The sequence below is a fragment of the Triplophysa rosa genome, linkage group LG8, assembly GCF_024868665.1.
Source record: "Triplophysa rosa linkage group LG8, Trosa_1v2, whole genome shotgun sequence".
NCBI lineage: Eukaryota > Metazoa > Chordata > Actinopteri > Cypriniformes > Nemacheilidae > Triplophysa > Triplophysa rosa.
The window spans coordinates 18,754,699-18,777,518 of NC_079897.1; the positions used below are offsets into that span (position 1 = coordinate 18,754,699).

The 22,820-nt window shown below is 40.2% G+C and overlaps 2 protein-coding genes across 2 annotated transcripts; both read right to left on the reverse strand.

Moving 5' to 3' along the window:
- Positions 1-14: 14 nt before the first annotated feature.
- si:dkeyp-77h1.4 (uncharacterized) lies at positions 15-12,611 on the reverse strand. The gene is made up of 8 exons (XM_057340840.1): positions 12,356-12,611; positions 9,509-9,567; positions 8,239-8,511; positions 7,088-7,384; positions 5,683-5,970; positions 5,425-5,603; positions 5,180-5,281; positions 15-5,019 (listed from the first exon to the last, which is right to left on the reverse strand). Exons 2-8 carry the CDS (start codon positions 9,561-9,563, stop codon positions 4,057-4,059), a joined length of 2,157 nt encoding a protein of 718 aa, XP_057196823.1. The 5' UTR covers positions 9,564-9,567; positions 12,356-12,611; the 3' UTR covers positions 15-4,056.
- A 99-nt stretch (positions 12,612-12,710) lies between these two features.
- Positions 12,711-22,509, reverse strand: mdc1 (mediator of DNA damage checkpoint 1). Its single transcript, XM_057340813.1, has 10 exons — positions 22,445-22,509; positions 21,853-22,014; positions 21,132-21,731; positions 20,249-20,333; positions 18,777-19,918; positions 14,874-18,142; positions 14,600-14,782; positions 13,663-13,788; positions 13,450-13,560; positions 12,711-13,336 (listed from the first exon to the last, which is right to left on the reverse strand). Exons 1-10 carry the CDS (start codon positions 22,449-22,451, stop codon positions 13,127-13,129), a joined length of 5,895 nt encoding a protein of 1,964 aa, XP_057196796.1. The 5' UTR covers positions 22,452-22,509; the 3' UTR covers positions 12,711-13,126.
- Positions 22,510-22,820: the final 311 nt, after the last annotated feature.

A 22,820-nucleotide genomic window follows, 5' to 3' on the forward strand; every position in this document is an offset into this window, starting at 1 on the left:
ACTGACTCCGAGAATCATTTTCAGATCTTTTATTATCATTTCTAGGCATGAAAGAAAGGAAGTACTGTATCACTTTTCTTTACAAAATGTTACTGTGTCATGTTTGTGCAAAAAAGAAGAACAGAGACAGTTAAGCATCACTGATAGAAGAGAAGAGACGAGAGGCAGCAAGTGTTAGAAATTGTTCATGCACCTGTGGGACACAACCGGACTTGAGTTGACGTGGAGCAAGCACGACATCCCAGGGTGCTCAAACTTAACTTCTCATGCTCGATAACCTTCCTCACCCTTGAGAAATCATTTCAAAGCACACCCACAGAATTCTGGGAAAATGTCCTAATGCCCTTTTAGAATTTCATTAACCAATCAGGTCGCACGCATTTGTGAATGTAGATTCAGGTTGATAAACAATACAACACTATTTATTTATTTGTCTATCTGACATTTGTACTTTTACACAATGAAATTATCCAATCAGATACACAAAGAGACGCACACAACCAATGTTCTCTGTGTATATAAGGATCAGTGTATTTTTTTCTTTTATAGATTCACACACTACCGCCTACAAATGCATGACCACACTAGCACAGATAAACACTATGGGAGCGCAACTCTATTGCATGCAATGAAAAACTTCAATCGCATAGTATTGAGTGTGGATCGAGTCAAAAATCACATACAGCACACAGCTGTTTCGGTATCAAAACAGAATTTAGTAATCAGGGGTTAAATATCATCAAAGCGTCTTATTCTTTGTAGGAAGCGAAGCTTCCTACACATTTTAGCCTCCTTTATATTTCATCTGGTTCAATACCAATAAAAAGGCAATTACTAGCAGACATGAGAGAGAGAACACTGCTACATTGCATTGAATTATATCTATCCAACCAAAATTGCTGCTTTACTAACACACCAACACACACACACAACATACTCACATGCACAAGTACAAATAATATACGGTGGGCCTGTTGATGTCGCCAATTGTGAATAACATCATACAATTCAAAGGGCCCATGAAAATTCATCAAGGGCACATTGTGTCGCACACAAAATACAAAACAGACAATAATCATGAATCAATATATTAGTGGCAGTGTCTTCAAGGTTCATGTTTCTCAATTCATGCAATTCTTGGGCGTGATCAAATGCTTTAAAACACTGTGTTGATTCAGCGAGTAACCAGATGAATATCGACTGCTTGGAAACGCGTGATGCGCACTACCGGGATGCACTTAAGTGTGACATCATTTTGCTGGAGATTGAAAATTAGGGCATGTGAAATCAAGCTCACTTACATCCGACAGCCAATGGGATTAGTGGGAAGCCTGGTCTGAGGGGAGCATGACGGACGGTGATCCTATGTTTATTGGGTTTTTATTGCATGAAGACAAAACCCCTGACGTTGTCAGCTTTAACTTCACTCGTGAGTAATAAAATAACCAGGAACTTCCCTCACTCTATAGAAGCTCACGATACAAGAACACAAGTTATTATTTGATTATGTATGTGTGCGTATCTATGCGTTTTGTGTATTGCTTAGATTTTCTAACTTCAATGCCTGCTCTCTCCAAGCAGAGTGAGGGGGTTTCACTTCATAACATTCCAAAACAAGGTTCAGAAAAACCATTCTTGTTTAATTATTACTAAATGTGACAGTGACACATAATTGTATTATTTACATTATGTGATGTAACACTTTGCTATACTGTATGGCTTTCAGGTCTCATTTCCTTGCGCTGATATTAAAACAGCTGATAAAGGCTAGGAAAGAACAAGGCCATTTTTTCAGAGCTTCGAGGGAAAGGCATCGCCTGGTCATTCTAATTTGTAATCAAATATTGTAAACTTTCATTCCTATTTCACACTTTGTGCTTTTTGTTTACTTTTATGTCAACATTTTAATGCTAATATAGCTTAAAATGTTGTTCAGGTTTAGTCAGGCCATGATGAGGTAGAGATCACCTGCCCTTAAAAAATCTACCCACAAACCTCTAATTCTCCCAAACTCACTGTCATAAATCTCAGCTTCCACAAACGCCGTTCTGAGCAGGTTCCTGGACGTACAACTAACCGGCAGTGGTGTTCAGGTTACACTGGAGGCACCTGGAATATATGTAAACTGACACGTGAGGCTGTCATATTGTTAATGTGACTGTACTGTAAATCCAAAATTACTTGTGAAACATTGTGAATTAACCAGAACAAACAATGTAGATCTTATAAAGCACGTCCATTGCTACTCAAGCCTCTAGAATCAGCAAATCCACATGACAACATTCAGAAGAGATTAGAAGGGTATCAGAAGCTATTCTGCCTGACCATTGAGATCTTTTAATCTGAGCACATCTCATTCACAGAAGCAAAGAATCTGTACTGTGTCACCGAGGTGAGATTTTTTTAAACAAAACTTGCTAATGGATGACAACAGTTTTGTTATTGTATGAACAGAAAACGTGGATTGTTACATCTGTAAAGAACATCCATGGGACCAGTGCCATATGTAGGACTCGGCACAGGTCCTCCAGGCACAAAGTCTCCGATTGTGTTGGGACTTTCAAATAATTGTAATAATATTTTAGTATTTTTCAGCAGGGTTGGATCTTGGTGTCACACCATCTCTGAGGTGACACATCATTTTGTGGATTTCAGTCCTCTGAAAAAAGGTTGGGGTTGACTCACTGGCTTTCTCCAAACAAATCACACGACTTGTCAAAATAATCTCATAAAGAACGAAAATGATTAATGTCCCTTGACCTTCTGTGCACTTTCCCCAAGTTTCGCTGCAGTTATCTTGCATTATGGAACAGATAATACAATTTATTTTCTCAATATCTTCATGCAGGGATGATGTATTATTTCCGTGAAGGGATGTTTGTCTTTATACACTTAAATGGCCCTGACAGCCACCCTCAATCCAGGGGGGAATTCACTAAGATTGATTTGTGTTGTCTGTGTTGTTTTAATGCCTAAATCACTACAGATATTAGGCATATTGAATGCCGCACACAAAGCCAAATATTTGTACTAAACGCATTTTGCTTTCTGCAATCTTGCCAATCAATTCTGAGAGCTAGGCTGCATAAATGCCATAGCAGAATCCTGTGATTTGGCATAATTTGCAGGGACCATACTGCATGTAAATCACTGCGGTCCAGTCACCTGAATCACCTCTTAATAATGCAGTAAAAGCACTCAAAGGCATTTTGGTATCATTTGATGAATACTGCTGTCATGCTTGTTAGAACATCTACACAACCATCTCTTTAAAAGGGACAGTTCCCTATAAAATGAAAATTCTGTCATCATTTACTCAGCCTCATGTCATTCCAAACCTGTATGACTTTCTTTCTACTGCAGAACACAAAAAATATATATTTTTAAGAATGTTTGTAACCAAAAACATTGTCTCCCACTGACTTTAATTGTATGGATACAAAACCACTGAGACATTTCTCAACATATTTGGTGTTCCACAAAAGAATGAGTCATTTACAGGTTTTGAATGACATGAGGGTGAATAAATAATGACAGATTTTTTATTTTTGGGTGAAATATCCCTTTAAATACAATTCTGTTTACCATCTGCTTTGCACTGGTGGTCACAGCAGAAAATGCACAAACTATAATAAACCTTAAATACATAGAAAGAACTTCAGGCGTGTTTGTGCTGAACAAATGTAATACCAAAAGCTAGAGCTTAAAGCTTTCCCAGCGCTTTAATGGTTCAACTTGCAAAAGTGGTGTAACTGTTTAGTGAATTCACCCCTTTGTGTTATTATCCAACGGTGTAAGGCCTGCAGTGCTTTTTCTCTCTATTTGACCTATATTATACTGTCACGGGGTGTTTAAATATTAGTAAACTGAGTGAATTTACAGTGGATATTTCTATTGTTGCATGTTAATCGTATTAAAAGTGAGACTTCAAAGAATTAAGACTCCCACCCCCTTTGAAAGTCACTTAGCTCTTCTTTGTTGGTAAATCAAGTGTCTGGATTGTCTGTGTTTGTTAATACACTCGGAGGAGGCAGGAAAGAGGCTATGGTTTAAATCTCAGTTGGTGGTGGCTCCGTCAGCGTTGGAGGGTGGTGCACTGTCACTAGGTGAGACCATGTCTAGATTTCCTTCTGGAGAAAGACCTCCGCTGGAGATGAGCTCAGGAGTTTTTAGCGAGCTTTTCCCGGTATCAGGGGTTTTAGCGGAAGCTGGTGCCTCTACGTCCTTCCCATCCAGCTTAGGAGACTCAGCCTTGGACTCAGGTGTGCCATTCGTGGTTGGCTCGACAATTGGTGAGATGGGTGGTTTAGATTGCGGAGCAGGTGAAGTTGCTTTAGGCTCAGAAACTGGAGATAAAGCAGGTTTGGGATCAGGTGTGGGAGTGAGGGTGGATGGTTTTGGATCTGGTGTTGGGCTCACAGCAGGGGAGCTGACTTTAGCTGGTGTAGCTTCAGGAGCAGGCGAGACTGCTGGTTTGGCATCTGGAGTAGTGGCTGGTTTGGCGTCGGGTGTTGGGGTTAATGCTTTCGGGGGTTCAGGAGTTGGGCTTGGAATTGGCTTAACATCTGCAGTTGGTTTGGTGGCCTCTGGCTTTAGGTCTGGTGTGACAGCTTGCTTCGGTTCTGGCGATGGGCTTAAGGTCGGTTTCGTGTCAGGTGACGGGGCAAGGGTCAGTTTTGGTTGGGGTGTCACAGCAGGTTTGGGTTCTGGTGTTACAGGTGGTTTGGGTTCAGGAGATGGCGGTGGAGGAGCAGTCGACTTGGGTGCTGGTTTCAGATCAGAAGCTGGTGCTGGTTTTAGAGGTGAGGGGGCTGTCTTTGGCTCTGAAACTTGGTTAGCAACAGTTTTGACATCAGGGGCGGCATAAGAACTTAACACATCAGAATCTGCAATGGGTGCCGTTGGTACATCGGTATCACTGTCAAGTGGAAGGCCGCTAGTATTAAAGCCCACTCCAGAGTCACTCGTCTCAAGATTTCTTTCTTGAAGACTTGGCTCCTTAGTAGACACCTCCAAACCCTGAGCAACATACACAGGACAGTCTTACAAAAACCTTTTTAAAAATCCTACAATTCATAATTTCATATTGAGCAAATACTTCTAGGGTTGAGATACAAAGATGATAAATCGAATGACAATTTGGAAAGTTGCAATTGTTTTTCAGATTCCTAGCACTCACCTTAATGCTGACCTCAGTGCTCTGTGATTTCTCTGTGATATCCTCTTTCTGGGACAGGGCTGGAGCATCCTCATTCTGATGGGTACAGGCATCTTTCACAACCTGCAAAAACATGGGTGCAAAAACATGGGTTTAATACTGTATTTATAGCAAATGGTCATTTTTTATTTTTCGAAACATTTCTTTTTAATGAACAGAATTTGTGTTTAAATGTTTTTTCTATTTGTGTAAAAGATGATAGATACCTGTCTGAAGACATCTCCCTCCACTTTGCCTGCATTCTTAGCTTTCTCATCAATGGCTCTGGCCTTTGTGGCACGTTTGCGTATCTTCACCAAACATGACACCAAACACACCAACAGCAGCAACACCAGTAATGCCACCAGAGCAATGATGGCAATGTATAGCTTAGGAAGCTTGTATGCTGAGAAAGAAAGAGAAACACCATTTAAAGTGATGGATGGAACCATTTAATTTATTCTTATCATCTTGCATCTCCTTACCTTCTATCTTCAGGTGGACTTCAGACACATGAAATCCCTGAAGGTCAGTCTCACTGAAAACACCTGCATCGCTGGCTTTTACCTCCGTGAGAATGCAAACAGATTCCTCCAAAGAGAGACGATCCTCGAAATTCAGGCGAGGAGGCAGCATGAGCTTTCCCCTCTCCAGAATCACATACTTAGTGTTATCAGACTCATGGGTGTACAGCAGGTAAGCTAAGGAGCTATTCAAGAGCAGATTTATTTTCAGAGTGCCACCGTAAGAAAGAGTAACAAAAATCTGATGGGCTGGAACATAGCAAGGAAAGAAAGAAAGAAAGAAAGAAAGAAAGAAAGAAAAAGAAAGAAAGAAAGAAAGAAAGAAAGAAAGAAAGAAAGAAAGAAAGAAAGAAAGAAAGAAAGAAAGAAAGAAAGAAAGAAAGAAAGAAAGAAAGAAAGAAAGAAAGAAAGAAAGAAAAATAATCAATACAATAATCAAGATGGCCAAAGAGTAAAGAGCAGTTTTTTAGATGATGTCATTGAGTGCAAAAAGCAACAGAATCATCAGGGAGGAGAGAGCATAAATGTTTTAGAGAATAAATGCTGCAGACATAACTGAAGAATGTGTACCATCTGTCTCTTTCTCTCTCCGTTTGTACTTGCTTTACAATAATTACTTTTCTATGCATTATGAAATACCACCAAGAGTTCCCTCTCTGTTCCCTCTGTGTGTCAACCAAAAACAGCCTTCTACAGGCAAATATATATGTATACAAATACATATTTTTAAATACATAAATATATGTATTTCCAAATATAATGACAGCAAAGTTGACATTCATCCCAGGCAACCAATTTCTAACACTCTGCTCAAATCACTCAGTGGCCTCTTTTTCTTTCAAACTGTGAGTTTACTGTATACACAGTAGTGGCCAAAAGTGATGTCCGGGAGGGGCATATTTGCACAATATTTGTTTTTAATGCCCCCATAAGTTCGATTAAAGCATTAATATATGAGGTGTATAGTTCAAAATGGACAAAACACTTTAGTCATTTATTGAACAAAATTATTTGGCAAAAGGGCAAAATTGGCTTATTTCATATACAAAAATACATTCAAAAACAAAAATAAGGCAAACACTAACTTCAATTATATCCGTTATTATTATTTTGCTGAAACTCTCTAGTAGCAATATTTTGCAGCTTGACTCAGTAAGTTTTGTGCATGTGTTTTTTTATTTTTGCCAAGCCTCCTTCAAGTACAACTATGCAACACACATACAACTTTTTAATTGATCTTTTTATGTATTTCGATAAAGAGCGACATCATCAATTTTCCAAAGCTGGATGTCACTTTTGCCCACTACTGTAGCTTGTTCCTCACTGTGTAATGAAACAAAGAAAATGTATTTTTCCCCACTCTTACCTTTCACATTTAGGCAGATCTTCTTCTTCACTTTTCCGTTGGAATCAGCGAAGGTGTAACTACCTTCATCAGCGCCTGTGACGGCCAGAAGGGTGAATTTTTGAGATGCCACGATGATGCGGTCCTGGTAATTCTCTTTGGGTGTTTCATCATCATTCAGCAGGTTCAGAGCCGGCAGCGATGTTTGATTGGCTTCGACTGTGCTGTGACGAAAGCCCACTAGCAGCCGCTCAGAAATCTCATTCAACACTACGTGGAAATCGGAACCGTACTTGACGATGACCTCACTAGAGCAATCTGGAAAATTAAAAGAGGTAAAGGGGAGATAAATTCTACTGATGAAAATCTACTGATAAGTGGTGTTTGCCAATGCAAAAGACCCTGATGCTAGTGTTTTGTAAGTGGATGTTTGTAAGACACATGGTTCTTGTAGCTCATGTGGTAGAGCGTTTTGTAAGCATCGCAAAAGTTATAAGCTTTATCCCAGGGAACACACATAACAGAAATGTATATTGTGGATGCACTGTACAGTATGAGTATGTTGTTTTGGATAAAAGCGCCCAACAACAGCATAAATGAAAATATTGCAAAAGCGATAGTGATGTTTCTCTTGGTAGGCATCAGTCATAGAAAGAAAAGGCTGGGTGAGAAAAAGAGGAATCTTTAGGGCGAGGAGAATGGAAGGCACCCAGTGTGGCTTGACAGAGCTACAATTACTGCAGGGGGTCATTAAACCTCCCTTACTGTTCACCAAATGACTTCCTATAATAATGGAAGTCACTCAGGAGCTATTCCTGTGTGTAATGTTTTACTCATCCACTTAAATGTACATGCCGCTGTAGAAAGTCTGTAACACACATATCTACCAGTATGTATACAAATGATCAACCCAGAGGTGGAAAGGAGGGAGGAGACATTTTAAACATTATCAGCTTGGCTCAAGAATATTAACAAGATGATATCGACAGGCAACAGACACTTCCCATAAAATATTTATTTATCTTATTGTTTGCTTAGCTCAAAGTGACTGATTTGAAAAGCATTCTGGTTGTTCTTAAAATTTAAAACTTTATGGTTGCTATGCCTCTGGATGATATTAAATATATGATTATATATTGATATTATATATGATATTTATGGATGTTCCATACCTCTAACAAAAAGTGTGATGCGTGTAACGTCCTCAGTGTTTTGGCCAGAAGTGATGATGTAGACTCCTTCATCACTTTCTCCAACATTCTCCAAGATCAGGTGGGTCAAAGCATTGTTGAGTTTGGCACGAATATCTACCACCTGCCTAGATTTCATCAGCGCCTTCTCACGCTCTTGACCAATCGATGGCCTGAATGACACGTTAACTTCAACCGCCGGTATGGCGATGTGGAAGTCTTCCCCAAAAAACAGAGTCTGGGTCTCTTCTTGAGCTGAACGAAAGACAGATTTTATTTTAAAGTGTGCCATACTACTTCACTTTAATACATTTTAAAAATAACTTTAAGCACAAAATCAGAAGCACCGATGTTTAAAATAATAACTGGTAAATTCTAGAGATGCACCGATATATCGGCCAATAATTGGTATTGGTCAATAAAAGCAATTGCCACGCTATCGGCCAATAGTTTAAAAACAGCCAATGATCAGGGCGATATATCCTGTCAATCAAAAGAGGACAGGAAAATGCAATGAACTTGTGCTCTGTGTATAGAAAATGTTACGAAAAATCACAAATTTGATGTTCAATATAAATAGTCATAATATAAATTAATATCATTCAGAAAGTTAAAAAATATTAATTTAATCTTAAGAATCAATATCGGCAGATATCACTCTGAATAATTGGCATCGGTATCGGTGGAGAAATTTAGTATCGGGGCAACTGTACTACATTCATTCCGAAATTGACTGGACAAAATAATTTGATTAATATTATAATTACTGGAAATCCAAATGCAAACTGTAAGCATTTATAAGCATTTTATGATCACAAAACAAGTTGTTTTACCTGTGAGTAATAGATTTGTGTTCACTTATTAAATCATTCTGTATGATTTACAAGGTCCAGCTCTGTTATTGGGGTTTAGATATGGCTAACAAGTTTATTCAGATACAGTATTATGCTCTGGTCTAAGTGACCTTGTTAATCAAATTACAGATGGATAATAAAACTGAAAGTCAACCTGTTCCACTCTTTGAAGATAGAAAATTAAAAGCTATGAATGAACTGTATATGGTGCCTGTAAGATAGGAAATCTCACAGAAACACTTCATTACAACACTTTTAAATCTATCAGAGGAGAGGTGTCATTAACTACAATAGCTATTAGCACGTCACAGGCACTGTCTTGAACATTTCAGTACAGTAGACAACACTTGTGACAGACATACAAACCAGTGAAAGAAACTGACAAAACTCTCTCTTACCTGAGAAACAGCAGCACAACAGCATGCTGAAGACAAGCAGCCTCAGGTTCATCATGACTCTAAAAACATAAACACGTGAATCAGTTTCACTAAAAACTCATGAAGAAACATAATCCTTTCCTTCATCTACAAATCAGTTTTGAAACACATAAATAAGGCAGCATCTACTTTACGTTCGTGTAAATACTGCCATTGTAATCATCGTAAACTATTTTAGTACAACATTGAATTGCGCTCACATTTTAGCTGGAGAATGTGAGCAAAGTTGTAAAAATGGCACGGTAATTTCCAAATGGACACAAATCGATTGAGTGCTTTGATTTTCAGCCGCAAATAGAGAGCAGCTATGAAACAATTCAATTGTGTTAATGTAAAACAGCTCTATTTTCAGTTCTGATGGGAGATGTCAGCTCACACCCTGAGCAATGATTTAGAGGAATAGCCCATGAATCTAAAAGCGTTCTGCTGACAAATGAGCCTCTTTAAAGAGCTATTTAGATGTGTCTGTAATTGCGGTCTTGTTGGCTTGACTTGTGTTTTGCTCTTCTTAGACTGACATTGATCTGGTCTCTCAGAGGGGCTTTGTAATGAACAATAATAAACAATGCGGGTTAAGTCGTTGTGAGTTGTTTATAGAAAAATGCTGAGCTACTGTGAAATACAGCTTAGTCTGTGAGGCTGGGTCTGGGTCTGACTGGATTATGATTTGCAGAAACCAAAAGATATTTCTGAGAAAAGATATTTAATGATTGACAGAATTAAAAATGTGATAGGAATAGAAAATAAGGCCGAATACCATCTGTTAGCCCTGTGTGTTGCTGTCATTTTAAGACAAATCAAGCATGATCATAAAAGAAATAAGCCCCGCGAAGCAGTGGGTTACAGTGCATTTTATAACAGCTAAGGGCGTTGTGGCCCAACGCGAAGCGGAAGGTTTCAAAAAATAAAGTAAATAAAAGGATATTTAGGCTAATGCGGTCAGCCGTTATAAATCGGGGTATAACGGCTTAGAACTCGGCTCAGCAAATCAGCATCAAGGACCAGAACTGACCGTTTTATAATGCACTTTTACAAACACAGTTTACTTACAATGAAGGAATTTTTGAAACTTTAAAAACTGAAAAATAGTACAGACCCTATATAGTTTTTTATTTTATCAAAGATGACATAATAATATAAACATACTAATAGTTACAGAGAATCATTTGTAAAGTGGCAATATTAGCACAAGCACATTTAGCTATACATTTAGTCAGAAAGAAGCCAAGACAATGAAAACCTCGGTCAGACATGGTCAGACATATAGTAAAATCAAGCATTCAGAAGAGCAAACGTGATGATCGGTGGCAGATCGGTAGCACAAAAGACTTCTGCACAGTCTCTCAATGAACACTTATGAACATTTTATCACCATTTATTTACAAAGACCTAAAAAGACTTTATACAAAACCTCTATCTTTGAACAATGGGATGCATGTGCTATTAGTAAATGCATCAGCTCCATTTTAGCTTTATATGGACAAAGTGCCATCTGGTCCACTTACACATACACACACTCTCTCTCTCTCTCTCTCTCTCTCTCTCTCTCTCTCTCTCTCTCGCTTAGCAGCATAGTGCCTCTCATAAGACACAACATCCATAAAATATGGGGCAGCAAGGAAGAAATACAGAGCAGGAAAGTGACATAACACTAAAATTCTTTCCTCTTGAGTGCAATACAATAGATGAATAGGACATCAGGAATATTAACTTCAAATTGCTAGAGATACAGAGATTAATATGAACTGGTAGCAATTTTAGGACATCAAAAGTCCAAACCAGAAAGATAATATGAACGGGTTCTTAAGGTGCTGCATCATGGTTTATAATCAGTAGCAGATTTATATGTGATTATTTATGATAGAAGCAGGTCATCTGAAAAGAAACCAGTACTAGGAATTATTTCCACATCAGTTTTGTTTCCTTGGGTCAAACTTAATCGCCTACACTACACTTTCATAATCTAATTTAATGGCCTAAATATCATAACAGATCAATTTTACATGAGAAAATGACTGTTAATTTGAGCTGCCAGGCTTTCCATCACATTTGGGTAGCACAAGCTCAAAGCTCAGCTGACTGTGAGTGCACCTGGGATGCATTCGGTCCATATGTGATGTGAACGGCGGGGGCGGTGGCACCCCGGAGCTTTCGCTCCTCGCCCTCCTCTGTTTCTGACGAAAACCTTCTGAAACGATTTCCTTTCCCTCCCAATCATAAACATGTTACCGGTCAAACAGATTTTCATTCGGTCACACGATGAGACAGACCGCCTAACGTTACACATGTGCGGGTTATTACGGTGCATTGAAAGTCGAAATGAAGCAGGCAAACTGAACCGCAGTCAACCGGCAACACAGATGAAATATTAATTATAATAACAAATCTACATTATTCATAAAATCGACACTTAATGTGGACAGCGTGAGATAATAACAAGTTTGCTTATTTCGCATAATTTTTCCTATAATCGTCATCTTTATGTAAATTTAATTGACAATATTTCTGTCACGTTACTGTAGGGTGCTTTGAACCGGTGCTCGTGCGCTGACAGGGCATTTTATGTGATGCTATGCAGAACGAATGTCAGAACACCGGGCACAAATCTCTTTACTAAACACACGACATGGTCATCTAAACCCTTAGACACACACATTTCTGTTTAAAATACAATTTAAGCATCAACTAGCAACTTTAATTAGACGGAAAAGTACCAGACGAGACAGAATCTGCAGAATTTAACCCTTCGATGACCGCAATCCGAACCCGTTTAAAACAGCCCTGCCGCAAAATTGACATTCCCCTTACCGTTACTTCAAATATCCTCTTCCGACCGATGCACTGCTAGCACGATAAATAAAAGAGAAATTCCGTTATTTCGCCTCTTCAATCTCGTCTTTCCACCTCGATTCTGAAGAAAATCTCTTGAAGAATCAGATGCACCTCAGGAACCCGTTCGGTACCACGGAGTATCTATCTCGAGTGCGGTCTGTAAAACCCGGCGCTTCAGCCCTTATGGGCGTGTCAGGGATCCGAACACTCAGCCAACCTTTGCTGAAGCGACGATAAGGTCTTAAATATATTCTTCACATCGATCCATTACAAAGACCAACGCCCTTACAAGTGTACTGGAGGTGCTTTTTTGCATGAGCAACTAAGTTGGTCACATTAAAAATGTAAATGTTTATTCATTATAATTGTATAACACATTTGCATACATTTGCTTATACAACTTGTAAAAATGCTCTTTAAAGAAACTGGCAATTTTATGCAACTGTTTTTTATTCTGGCTCTTAGGGCATTTTTAATAGCTTAAAAATCAGGGGAGCTTATTCTGGCTTTAACACACTCATCATTCATGAACAGCCTCCTCTCACACCGTCTTTAAGCTACCACGTTCACAGGAATCAATGGATGTGTGGTTTACAAGCATGGCAGCATTTCACAATCAAGCTGTATTCATTAATTCTTAAAATTAGGATTTAATGCATTCTCATATTCATCCTAAGCCATCTACTGAACAGAAACAGACTGAACAAAAATGTAATACACGATAAGTCCTTCCCTATGTCATTGGCACTACTTCCTACGGCCCCTGGCTGGCGCTTTGGGAGCTGCGGTCTGATTGGCTGCGTTGAGAGAGGATGTGAGAGAATAGGCCTGCCAGTCAACTTTCTGCTGCAGAATGCCAGTCAATAGAAACTCTGTACTGACCACGGGCAATGACATTCTCGATGCCTTCTCACAAAGCGCCCTGTCCTGCTCACATGACACCACCACTGTTTGATCCTGAGAGAGAAACAAAGAGCGAAAATTGATAAATAGCATTTGACGTATTAAAAGCATAAGTGATATGTGGTGTTGTGCATGTAGTTTGCAAGTATTCATGTGTCTGTAGCTACCTTATGAGCAGAGGGCATTTTAGGAAGGAAACGTGCTCCACAACAGGTAATGATTTCTTTCATCTGAGATGGCTCTGGCATCACTGATGGTGTCACATGAATCTCATAACCCTAAAGAGAATATACGTGAGGTGAATAGTCATTGATTGAAGATTTCTGTGTCTGGAAACAATATTTGAGAGAGTATGAAGTGGCATAGTACACAAATAGTACCTTCAAAAGAGGTTGACGTAGAGCCGCCTGCAGTGCCGCCTGTAGGCTGAAACTAAACTTCTTCTCCTGCTCAACATCCTTCAATAAATATTCATCAGCAGAAAGGAAATGGCCGGCTTTGCCACACTGAGTGGAAAGAGGGAGTTCTTATGATGAAGTTAAAGCAACACTAGAGAGTTTTTCGATCTTAAAATAATCTCTCAAAAATTATTTTAGTGGTAGGACAACTCTTAACTGGACGAATTTTACTGCCGCTGCTACCTAAGCAACCCTCTATCGGCTGAAATCACACTTGTAACTTTGGTGTGCGGGTAGGTTCACAAGCCCCGCCCATCACCTGCTTTACGGCATACGAGTTTTACTCGTAGCCTGGGTGAAGTTAGCCAACAGCTAACAATAAGACGAAACGATCTGGTTCAACGCAAGTCTCCAAATCATCACCATGGCAGAGCCAGCAAAAAAAACAAAGAGGAAAAGAGTGTGATCGGACACAAGCCCAAACACGAATCAATATCTGATGGACTTACACTCGGTGGCGCGAGCTGCAAGAGGCAACGGGTTGCAAAACGGATGGAGACCTAGCCTTCCTGGCTGCTACTGAATTTGAAAGTCTTATATGTAGGCTACATTTTTCTTACTGTCCTGTACTTTTTAGCCTATTAGTTATTAGGCTGTGCTCAGGTTCTTTTTTGGAGCACTAACGTTACTGGTTCACAGCGACAGTATTTTCGACACTGATAACAGACAATTGCGCTTATCAACCACATGGGGGAACCATAAGCAAAAGTTCTCTAATGTTGCTTTAAGTTCAATAACACTTACTAGTTAGTTATATTCACATAATGTAGTCATGAAATGTTAGTTCTGCTTAAATATCTTAGACATAGTTTAACTGGGCAACCGACACGTAAAACATGTTTATTAACCAGCCCCTTACCTTCTTGAGCCAGTCAGGGGTCACAATAGGCACTCCTCTGGCAATTGCACATAGAAATTTAACAGTGCGTCTAGCTTTATCGGTCACCAGGTGAGTCATATCATTCACCCCCTTTGCCAGGCTGCCACCCAACTGGGCTACCACTCTTTCTCCATCCTCATCCGTCAGCCCAGTAAATAAAACCTAGAACAGATGAGATATTGAGGTTTTGAGATGTGATGCACTCATTGATAAAACTGGACTTTGAATGCGTGTATGTGAGTGTGTGTGTGACCTTTTGCATCTGACTGGCTGTGGAACGTCTTGGTGTCTTAGGTGCGGGTGGCGGAGTCTCTACTGAGGATGTGCTGGCAGTGGCTGTTCTCTTACGCCCTCTACTGTTGGTTTGAGGCACGACAGCCTCTTCGACTACCTCTTCATCTTGCTTAGTGTTTATCTCAACATTTGTTCCTTTCATGCTTCCTTTCCCCCTGCCCCTTCCTGGGGTTTTAGGTTGGAAAACTTCCTCCTCTGGTTCTGGTAATTTCACGCTCTTCCCGCCTCTTCCTCTACCTCTCGTCACTTGATTTTGAGTTCCAATGCTATTAGACGATCTGTCAGAACTTCTAGAACTAGAGCGAGATCGGGAAGGAGTTATGGACCCCTGCTCTGTTTCTTCAACATCATCAGCAGGCCCTGGGATGGTTTTTCTCCTGCCGCTTTGTCTGCCACCAACTGGCTGTTCGGTAGTTGTCGGTCTCCCTCTGCCCCGCCCTGGGGTTTTAGGTTGGAAAACTTCCTCCTCTGGTTCTGGTAATTTCACGCTCTTCCTGCCTCTTCCTCTACCTCTCGTCACTTGATTTTGAGTTCCAATGCTATTAGATGATCTGTCAGCACTTCTAGAACTAGAGCGAGATCGGGAAGGAGTTATGGACCCCTGCTCTGTTTTTTCAACATCATCAGCAGGCCCTGGGATGGTTTTTCTCCTGCCGCTTTGTCTGCCACCAACTGGCTGTTCGGTAGTTGTCGGTCTCCCTTGGCCCCGCCCCCTGCCCCTCCCTCTGCCTCTCTGACTGGACTGCTCCTGTTGTGATGATACTGATTGTTCCGAGTTCACAGAGGAGTTAGAATGGCGGCGTGATCGTCTGACAGGGACATCATCATTGGGAGAAACTACAAAAGCGTTTAGCTCTGTGTTTTTCTCCTCCAGCGTCTCATTCTTTTGTTCTTCCTGTTGGTTTGTGTCTTTTTGTTCGCTTTTCAGTTGTGCTTGTGCTGCCATCTCAAGCATCTCATTTTCTTGTCTCTCCTTCTCTAATTGTTCTCTCTCCACCTCTAGTCTTTGTAAATGCTCCTTCTCTTTTAGCTCTTTCTCCATCTTCTCTCTCTGGATTCTTTCCTCCTCTTCCTTTTCAAGCCGTTGTCTCTCTAATTTTTCTTTCAACTCTTTTTCCAACCGATCTTTTTCCCTCTTTAATTGGTCCATTCTCTCATTTTCTTCTTTCTGCTTTTCCTCTTCTTCCCTTTTCAGTCGTTCTTTCTCTTCTAATTCCTTCTGCTCTCGTTCGAGCTTTTGCCTTTCTCTCTCTTCAGGTTCTTCATTTTCCCTTCTTTCACATTCCAATCTCTCTTGTTCCTCTCTTTCTAATCTCGCTCTCGCCTCCTGTTCTTGCAGCTCCTTTTCAAGTTTCTCTTTCTCCTCTTGGACATTGTTCTCGATGTTCTCCACCAATTCTTCCTCTCCTACCTTTTCCGTACATTTCTGTTTCATTCCAGTCCTTCTTGTTCCCCACCTTCTTGTTTTTTCTTCTTCACTTTCCTCCTCTTCCTCAGATAATGCTCTTCTCCTATTTCTTTTCCCCTCCTGCCCTTTCCTAGCTCTTCCTGGGCCTTTAGAAGACGTACCCGACTCATTTTCCTGATCTGTCTTCTCTTTTCTTTGTTTTCTGCCACCAGTTTTTCTCGTCTGACATGAGCTCCCTGCATTTGCAGGGTCTTCTTCGACAACGTTGAGATCAGAATTTGGTTCATGGGACTCTGCAGGTTCAGCTTCATCTGTTTGTCTTCCTCTGCGGGATCTCTTAGATCTGATGCCACTGTTCACATCTTCCTCCTCAGTTTTTTCCTCAGACTCAGCAGGTTGTGGAACGTCGTCCTTTTTACTTGGTCTCCCCCTGCGATTCCTTCTGGATTTCATTCCGACGTTCAGATCTTCATCGTTTTTATTTTCTTCCTCGCAAATTGGTTGAGATTCTGAAATAGTGTGATGGACAACACCCTCAGCAGGCTGTGAGACCTCCTCTTGTTTTTTTGGTCTTCCTCTGCGTGATCTTCTGCTAGATATCTTACTACTGAGCTCTTTGTCCTGTCCTTCATCTTCCTCATGCACAGGCTGTGTTTTTTGGAGTTGGTTAGATCTGTCTGGACCTGCATTATTCTGATCTTCCTGTGGTGTCTCTTGTTCCTCACACATAGGCTGTGTTTCAGTGACAGTAATGGCAGGCGGGGAGGGGGTTTCAGGATGCTCCACAGGTTTATTTTCATCTAGATTTGTGGAACTGGAAATTTTATCAGTGAGCTGTGTTGATTCATGTTCTTTTGCCTGTCTTGTGTCTAGTTTCCCAGAGTTTACCTCAATCTTTAGCTCTTCCTCAAACACAGGTTGTGTTTCAGCAATGGTGACATGAGAGCTAGACGGTTCTTCTCTAATATTTTTGGGTTCATCATGTGTGTTTCTGCTGCTGACAGCACTGTTAAGACCTTCATCAGATGTCCCTTCACCCTCACACATTGGCTGCGTTTCAGCAATGACAAGATGGGAAGCCGAGCTTTTATTAACCTGTGTAGATTCATGTTCTTCTCCCTGCGGTCTCCTAGAGTTGACCCGATCCTTCAGATCCGTATTTAGTGTTTCATCTTCCTCAAACATAGGTTGTGTTTCAGCAATTGTGACATGGGAACTAGAGGGTTCTTCTCTAAGATGTTTGTGTTCATCTTCACCTGTATGCTTGCTAGTGGTCGCACTGTTTTGACCTTCATTTGAAGCATATTCATCCTCACACATCGGTTGTGTTTCAGCAATGATGAGTTGAGAGGTGGAGTTGGTTTTATATTTTTGCATCCTTCCCCCAACATGGCTCCTCTTTCTACCCCAATTAATATTCTCCTTCTCACAATCTTGTGTTTCATCGATGGTATCAGCCTCCACCAACTGGACCGGCTCACTCTGATCCACCTCTTTCTCTTCTCCCTCCCAAATGAGTTGCGTTGGGGCAGTGAAGAGAGCGAAATGTTGCGTCTGCTCGTCTCGTCTTGGGGTGCTGGCGAGGATCAGAGTGTCTGCTGTGGAGAGGTTAAAGTCATCTGGCATCTCTTCATCATAATCTTCATCATTACTCTTTGCTGTAGGGATGAGCTGTGTTTCAGCAGTGGAAAGGTTTGAGTGAACTTCACTACGACTGAGAGGCTCCTCTTCGTCCTCTCTGCCTGTATCTGCTCCGTATGCCTGTGTAGCCTCAAGATCCACTTCCTTTGGCATGATACCAGCATTGGCTCCAGTACCCCCTGAGTATGGAAATAAAGACATAAAATACAACAGTTTTTAATAGTTTTGTAAATATAGTGGGATTAATTACAGTCTGGGTGTTGGGAGTAAAATCATGCAAAAATGAAAGCTATCATTTACTCATACACCTGCTACAACAGTATCAAACCATGGTGACTTTATAGAACACAAAAGGAAATTTAGTTTTCTTTTTTGCCCAAATGCCTTTCTGGGAAAATACTCATGTTGCACACCACACACTATTTGAAATTTGGCAGAAACACTGTTATTAGTTCACAGAATGTTTTTTTTTCTATGTATATATTTGCTTATCAAATTTAAAGATAAATATATGAATGGATCTTTAAAAATATGTTTGTCTGAGGTATTGAAATTTGTATTTAGAAATGTGAAATTGCACTGGTATCTAAAACAGACATATTTCCAGCAAAACCACTATAATGTGATACATATCATTATTGTGAAATAAAATGTCTTTATTTGTTTTTTTAAGATTTTGGTCATATCGCCCAACTTAGTTTAATAGGAAATGCATTTTTAGGCATTTATTTGAAAGGTAATGTAAAAATCAATGAATTACATAAAAAGACTGTAAATAATATTTCATAAGTAGGATTTGAATGGGATGGTTACCGTATGCCTGTGTGGGCTGTAGGTCCCAGTCGTCTAAGTTGTCAAAAGCTAGGGTGGGTTCCTCATGATGATTATGTGCTTGGAAAGGATGGGTTTGTTTATGGGTGCTTTTTTCTGGTTGCTCTACTTTGCTGCCTGTAGAAACCTTTTGATTCTCTGCAACCTTGCCTGGTAAAGACTTGAAAGGATCCTCATTATCTTCTTCATCTACATCTGTGTCACTGTCCATGCAGCACTTTGCCCCTGGGTTTGAGGCAAGTCTGATGTCACTATCCTTTACGGCTGGATGTGAAACCTCTGTGGCTGTGGGAACATCCATGGGATTGTCATCTTCTACATCAGTGTCGCTGTCCAAGTGTATTTCCGCATGAGCAGATAGAGGGCTTTCTGAAACTGCTACAACTTTGGGAGGTTCAGCATTATGGGTGGCATCATTCTCCTCGACATCAGTATCACTGTCCATATGAAGATCTGATGAGGTTAGAGGTTCCACCTCTGGAGCTTGTTTAATCTGAGTCTCTGTTTCACTCTTGCTTTTCTCTGTCTCCTCTTCCTCAACATCAGTATCACTATGCATGTGAAGATCAGCTGAAGTTACAGATTCCACCCTTGAAGCTTCTTTATTAAGAGCCTGTTGTTCACTCTTGCTTTTCTCTGTCTCCTCTTCCTCAACATCAGTATCACTATCCATGTGAAGATCAGCTGAAGTTACAGATTCCACCCTTGAAGCTTCTTTATTAAGAGCCTGTTGTTCAGTCTTACTTTTCTCGGTCTCCTCTTCCTCAACATCAGTATCACTATCTAAATGAAGACCAGTTGAAGATACCGTTTCCTTTAAATGTACTTTCTGAGCTTCAGGTTCAGCTTTGCTGTTATCAGTCTCCTCTTCCTCTACATCAGTATCACTGTCCATATGTAGATCACCTAAATATACAGGTTCCACCTTTGAAGCTACTTTAGTGTGAGCATCTGCTCCATTCCTGTCTCTGTCCGTCTCCTCTTCCTCAATATCAGTGTCACTGTCTAAGTTTAGAGCCAGCGGGCCAGTCTTAGAGGAGTCTGAACAGACTTCACTGAAGCTGTCTTTCACTTTAAATTGGTCCATTGTGGCTGAAGATGGAGTAATGGAGCTCTCATCCTCACTGTGAAGACAAAAAGGAAAAATATGGTCAAACTCATTTTAAGCAGAGAACAAATAAAGATACTTGTACAACATATTGGCCATTGGATGATGGCAATCCTGATTGGCAGTACTGATCTAGCATTGAGTTTTCACACTGACAATGTTTCTGCTGTGTAACTGAGCTTCAGCTATAAACATAAAAATGGGGCAAAGCATTTGTATCTGCATGTGGGTATTTGTGTTAAGTATGATGAAAGAGTTATTTTTGATACGATAATATAAAATACCCTATGTAGTAACATTCTGTCTTTTTTAGACTAGTTACACATTAAAAGTAAACCCTCCATACCTTTCTGGAATTACTTTTTTGGCTGGGGTCAGGAATGTTGAATCTGAAGGGCTTACCAGATGTGAGGAGGATGCCGAGTCTGAAACTAAAGTAAGAAGAAAAACAAAACATGAAAACGTATTTAAAGGAAAAGTTCTCCTCAAAATCAAAATTGAGTTATTTTTTACTCGCCCACATGACTTTCAGCATGTTTGAAGACCTCCTGGCATCTTCGGAACACAAATATAGATATTTTAGGAGACATCCGAGAGATTTCCAGGCCTCCTCATAGACATCATGGTTATAGTTGTTGTCACTGTCCTGAAAAGTACATCGTTAAATTGATCCATCCGCTCATAGTGGCTCAACTGAATTTTTTTGAAGCGACGAGAATACTTTATGTACGAAAACAAACCAAAATAAGGACTTTAATCGATATATTTTCAAACCGAATGAGCACGCGTCAAAGTGCTCTCGTGAACGCGCACCATAGACTGACAAGACAGGAGAGCTTGCCCCCGCTGCAAGACAGAGGAGAATATATCGATCACAGTAGTTATTTTGGTTTGTTTTTCACACATAAAGTATTCTCGTCGCTTCAAAAAAATTCAATTGAGCCACTACGAGCGGATGGACCAATTTAACGACGTCTTTAGTACTTTTCTTGACCTTGACAACAACTATAACCATGATGCGTATGAGGAGGCCTGGAAATCTCTCGGATGTCACTTAATTATCTTTATTTGTGTTCCGAAAATGCCGGGAGGTCTTAAAACATGTTTTAAAAAAACAACCTCATGTGGGCGAGTAAAAAATAACACAATTTTGATTTTGAGGTGAACTTTTCCTTTAACTACAGTACATCTCACTATAATAAATGTTCTTTAGCTTATGTTTCACCCACCTACATCTCTCTTCTCATCTGTAGCACTCTCTCCATCTGAACCCGAGTCAGAATCAGGCACCAGGGTGATCTCAGGCTGCTTGTAAGCTGGCTGTGGTGAACAAAGGCTGACTGCACTCTTAGGTTCTTCTTCCTCAGGACTCCATAAAGGCACGGGAGGCAAGGCACCTCTCACGTTCTCATTCAGCACTCCTTTCCTTATCTTTGGCTCTGAATGACTGCTGGGCACTGATGGACTTTCCTTTTTCTCATGCTTGAGTGCTCCTTTCTCCTTTGGAACTGACTGTGTGTCTCTTTTCGAAACGTGTAGCCTGATATATTGGCACGGAATGTCAGCAACTACCACACTGTCTCCCTCGGCCAAAGCGTATCTCACTTGAGGCGTCAGCTTTAATCTGCCTTTTCTGGTTCCATTTAAACTGCCAGTGTCCCATAATAGTGCTTCAACGGCTTCGATGTCACTGGGACGATTGTTACTAGAGCGGAACACAGAGATGGAGATGACAGCATGGCGACCAGACACAGATCGGGCCGGAAGCAGAACAGAACAGGCAACAGGATCACGACCCAAGACGTTTTCGCCAACGTAGAGAGGGAATTCTGATTGTGAGAGAAGTGGAAAAGATATCATTTCAAACATTGAATAATATTAAATTGTCAAAAACTTTAAATGTAGGAAACAATGGCACAATGAGATGTTGTGTGAATGATTTTCTCTCACCTGTCTCTGGAACGTGGTCATTTTTAAACACCTTCAGTGTTGCCACCTGTTCTCTTTTTGATCCTTCCTTGTTCTCTTCTTTCTCATCATCATCATCTTCTTCTTCTTCAGTGAAAGGATCTTCAATCTGTTGAGTAGCATCCATCCTGTCCACTGGCAAAACTTTCAGATGAGACGATCGTTAGCACAAAAGCATGTGGTTGTTAAAGATACGATTTTCAAAGCAAATAAGTCTGACGTAGCTAGGTTTTTGTTACTTTTTAAACATTATAACTAAGCAACACAAACAGCATCAATCTCATTGGTCTGATCAAAGACGATGCATATGTGATAGTTTCATTTATGTGTCTAAGGACACGAGACACTGCTTTAATTATAGTTTAATCGATAAAGCTTTCAAAATGCGTTCACACTGGCACCGGAGCTTATTAATAATCTAGAATGCAATGTATGCACATGTGGTCAGAAAGATTTAGAGATAAATAACATCCAATCGCTACACAAAAACATGCCAAACGCAAAGTATAATGTGTGTATATGCAGATATATCGAACTTGATCATTGTATTTAATAAAAACATGCCCTTACGTACCGTGCATACAACTTGCAGATTATTTCCTGAAGACAAAGAACCGCCTTTTACTCGAACATTACCGATTCGCTGGTAAAGCTGTCTGTCAGAGATTAAACCCTCGCTGATTGGCTAGATATTCTTCATTGTGTGCTGTTTGGTTGTTTGAGTAATAGCACTCCCCCTTTTGGCCAAAGTTTTCCCCGTTCCTGGCTCTCTGCTGCCTTGTGCTGTGTAGGAATTTATGAGTTACAGTAATGTTAAAGTCTTAAATCTTTAACTGTAATTTTATATAACATTACTATTTCACACATTATAGTAGTTACTATATTTAATCATGTTTTATATATTTTAAATTGCATATGTTATTCTTTGTGTCGTTTTGTGTTGACATTCT

Coding starts and splice junctions, on each gene's coding strand:
- si:dkeyp-77h1.4 (XM_057340840.1), bottom strand. CDS start 9,563: ATGATGAACCTGAGGCTGCTTGTCTTCAGCATGCTGTTGTGCTGCTGT. Junction 5,604..5,682: donor AGTCCACCTGAAGATAGAAG/GTAAGGAGATGC, acceptor TTTCTTTCTCAG/CATACAAGCTTCCTAAGCTA. Junction 5,282..5,424: donor AGGGAGATGTCTTCAGACAG/GTATCTATCATC, acceptor ATGTTTTTGCAG/GTTGTGAAAGATGCCTGTAC.
- mdc1 (XM_057340813.1), bottom strand. Junction 18,143..18,776: donor ACAGCCCACACAGGCATACG/GTAACCATCCCA, acceptor TTCCATACTCAG/GGGGTACTGGAGCCAATGCT. Junction 13,789..14,599: donor CCCCTGACTGGCTCAAGAAG/GTAAGGGGCTGG, acceptor CTTTCCACTCAG/TGTGGCAAAGCCGGCCATTT.